At 35.5% G+C, this 4,145-nt stretch overlaps 1 protein-coding gene across 1 annotated transcript; it reads right to left on the reverse strand.

Moving 5' to 3' along the window:
• Positions 1-1,343: 1,343 nt before the first annotated feature.
• On the reverse strand, positions 1,344-3,809 carry LOC111988912 (L-type lectin-domain containing receptor kinase IX.1-like). The gene is made up of 5 exons (XM_065781454.1): positions 3,725-3,809; positions 3,576-3,636; positions 3,428-3,480; positions 2,506-2,613; positions 1,344-2,428 (listed from the first exon to the last, which is right to left on the reverse strand). Exons 1-5 carry the CDS (start codon positions 3,807-3,809, stop codon positions 1,344-1,346), a joined length of 1,392 nt encoding a protein of 463 aa, XP_065637526.1.
• Between the last annotated feature and the right edge of the window lie 336 nt (positions 3,810-4,145).

Below are 4,145 nucleotides of genomic sequence, written 5' to 3' on the forward strand. Positions count from 1 at the left end.
CTACGAGGTTTGAATTTTGAATTTTTGGTGGGGTATGTGCAGCTACGAACTATATGTAAAATGGAAGGTAAAAACATCTAGTTGAAAATTAAAAATTAAAAATACTATAGCAAAATAATTTTTAAATATGTAAATAATATTATAGAATTTATTTTTAATAAAAAAGTTGTTGAAAAATAAGGTTTGTGGATCTCGTGAATAGTGCACGGGACCCATTAGTATGCACTGTTCACACAGAAAAGTCAACAATAACGGCTCAAAAAAAAAAAAAAAAGGGCAAACGCAACTCATAAACACTGGATCCAAACGCCACCTAAATATTTTGTAAATTTGACAAAGCGTGATCCTACACCATTTTGACTCTTTCCAATTCTTTGATTACAAGGGCCTCAAGAGTTAGACTTAGGCTATTATCCTATTTGGTTTTGGATCTTAAGATACCTTTCAAGCATGCTCATAAGAATTGAACTTGGGCCTTCACCCTATTCAGTTTTAGACTCTATGAACCAGTGTTCAAACATGTGCCAAGCGTTGGACTTGGACCTTAAGCAAGTAAGGGTTAAAACAACCGCAAACAACGGCCTAACACAAGTAAATATGAATGAGAAATGCTTTCCCAACCAATTTTAAATAGTAGGTAGGACAAAAAATAATTTTAATGTTGGCTTCAAATCAAAATCAGTAACAATCTACTATTTATGATTTTTTTTAAAAGTGTTGTGAAAATGTTATAGATATAAAGCTTCTTAACTTGAATACATTGATAAGCTATGATTATGGAAGAATCTAAATAAACCATTATATGAAGGTGAAGAGTAGGCTAAACATTCCAGCTCCTTAAAGACATAATATACCTACCAAACCGTGTGTGATGGGCTGATGGGCACCTGTTGGTCGAATGGTACTGCTAGTCCCGCGCGTCATATACAGTATACACACTCGGAGGAACAAAGGAGTCCATGATATGAGGATACATTGGTTTAAGGGAGACCGCGATATGAGGCTACTATTACCGTGGTTTTCGAGCTAATCATGCAATAGCTAGTTGCAATTCACACGTATGCCATAGATGCTCATGCAAATAACAGTTATCAAAGCAAACAAAGACTGAATCTATTTGCTGCTTCATGATAATGTAGTACTTTTTCTAAATCGTATAGGATTGTATACTTGTATGATATTAGTTAGTACAACAGCTACAAGGAAACATATAAGAATCCGTTTAAATATCAAAATCCACAAATATATTTATATCATTCAACAATGGAAAGCGTTGCATCATAGTAACATAAATAGTGCAAAAAAAACAAAATTACATCCTTAAAATGAGACTGCGGACTAGCTTACCGGCCAATATTAATAGATGAAAAAGACACATGGGGCGCAGCTATACTACTAGCTGGAGGGACAGCAGGTACATGAACATCATAGTTGGCAACTGGCATCTTCTTCGCAAGATTTGGCAATGGAGCTTCAAAATTGAGAACCTGTATGGCTTCCCTTATGGATGGCCTCATGCTTTTATCTGGATGGGCACACCACAGTCCAGTAATCAACAAACACTCCATCTGTTTCATGTCAAACTCCATACTTAATCTCCTGTCAGCCATATCATGAAGCCTTTCATTTCCGTATGACTCCCAAACCAAAGCAACCAATGGAACATGAGGACCCTCGAATTCGGGTTCTGTTGATCTTTTTCCACATGCTATTTCTAGTGCTACCACACCAAAGCTAAAGACATCCGATCCTTTTGTGGCCTTGCGCGTGCTTATGTATTCAGGTGCCATGTAACCAAAAGTTCCAGCTAACCCGGTTGTTTTGATGCCGAGCTTTTCATCCATAAGCCTCGCTAGACCAAAGTCCCCAAGCTTTGCATTGAAATCCGAATCCAACATTATGTTGCTTGATTTAATATCTCTATGCACCACACATTGTCCCGAGTCTTCATGTAGATAAAGCAATGCAGAGGCAAGATTAAGGGTTATTTTATACCTTGTTGCCCAGTCAAGCGTTGTTCTTTCTCCAAAAAGGTGAAAATCAAGGCTACCATGAGGCATGAACTCATAGACAAGAAGGAGATCACCAAATTCATGGCACCAACCAACTAATTGTACTAGATTTTTATGTGTCAACCTACTAATGATTTTTACCTCTGATATGTATTCTTTTTTTCCTTGATTGGAGCGTTTAGAAACCTTTTTAACTGCAACAAATTCATGCAGATCACTCAAAAAGACTTTATAAACCCCTCCAAACCCTCCTTCCCCAAGTTTGCCATCTTCTGCAAAGTTGTTTGTGGCCCGAACTAGTTCATCATAAGAAAACCTCTTAGGTCCTGTACCATGTTCGATTTCTCGTTCCATGGAAGAGTCACCATTATTTACACCGTCCTTCACTTTTTCTCTGCTCCTCCTCCAAACAAATACTAAAATTAAAACTATCCCAACAAGCTGAAAAAAAATCCACCAATTACACTACCAATTATTAATCCTCTTTGGGAACCTTCTGATGAAAAATTTGTTTCAAACTCCCATGAAAGAATGTCATGCGTCTCAAAATAGAAAGCAGATCCAGCTGAAAAGCCAATGGATACCCATTCAGGCAGAAATGCTCACTACAAGAAAACTGGGTATAGGCGACGTTTTGAAAACGTCACTAAAAACCCAAAAAACGTCACTATAGACACAAATGGTCTATAGCGACGTTTTTTTTTTGCGACGTTCAAAAACGTCACAATAGAGCAGTCGCTATAGATCTATTGCGACGTTTCCAAAAACGTCACCATATGTTACTCTTTAGTGGCGTTCAAAAACTTTTTGTGACGTTTTCTAAAACGTCACTAAATAATATAACATTTTCGTAAATAATCTAAGAAAATACATTTAGCGACGTTTTGAAGACGTTTTTAGTGACACCTTTAAAACGCCGCAAATAATCAATCATATAGCGACGTTTTATAGACGTCGCCAAAACGTTTGCTCTCTTGTTTTTTAGTGACATTAGTTTGAAAAAAAAAAATTTTAAAAAAAATGTTGTGCACTATTTTCTCGAATCATCGATAATTAATTTTCCTTAATGGTTAAAGGTTTTAATTTTTGTAAATTAATATTGTAGGCAGTTGGTTGTCAACATTAGCCACCTAATATCCTAGATGGCTTGATGGAAACTCATCAAACAAGTTTTATCTCTTGCCTATTACCAAAATCAAAATTGACAATTAGATAACAATTTTATAATTTTACTTATTAAAGTTAACATCTTTTTTTTTTAAATAATTTTTTTTGGTTAAATCTAAGGTGAAACTATGTTATAGATATCCATTGCAGTCACCTCATCACTTTTACTGTTAAAAACAGAAAAAATATAAAAAAAATAGAGAAATTAGATCATAAGTTTTAGGGTTTTGTAAAATCAATTCAAACACTTTCACCATGCACAGCCCCACAACCACCGATCCAAAATCCAAAATCACTTTTACTGTTAAAAACAGAAAAAATATAACAAAGTTAGAGAAATTAAGATCAAAAGTTTTAGGGTTTTGGAAAATCAATTCAAACACTTTCACCATGCACAGCCCCACAACCACCAATCCAAAATCCACATCCACCAATCCAAAATCCAAAATCACTTTTACTGTTAAAAACAGAAAAAATATAACAAAATTAGAGAAATTAAGATCAAAAGTTTTAGGGTTTTGTAAAATCAATTCAAACACTTTCACCATGCACAGCCCCACAACCACCAATCCAAAATCCACATCCATACACGCTCGAACCCATCAAATGACCACACTGTGAGACACCCATCACCGTTCGCCAGTCGCCTGTTTTCTAATCACCAAAAATTCCAAATTTCAAAGCCAAACAACAAACCCACAAAAGAATATATATATTCCCAGAACAGTGAAGAATGAACAGCAACGTGTTCTCCAATTCCTTCATCATCCCTACTATTCCCATCACGAATAAGAATATCTTCCAAAAATCAAACTCAAAACCACTTCTTTGCTTAATCGTAGAAACGTCTCAAACAATATTCATCGGAACTGGGAGATACTTCTTTCTCACCATATTCGGAAAACAATAGCAAACTGAAAATTGAGAGAAAGTACCCAACAAATATACAAAAGATTGAAGGAAAAA

Source organism: Quercus suber, unplaced genomic scaffold (assembly GCF_002906115.3).
Source record: "Quercus suber isolate HL8 unplaced genomic scaffold, Cork oak 2.0 scaffold_267, whole genome shotgun sequence".
NCBI classification, from domain to species: Eukaryota; Viridiplantae; Streptophyta; class Magnoliopsida; order Fagales; family Fagaceae; genus Quercus; species Quercus suber.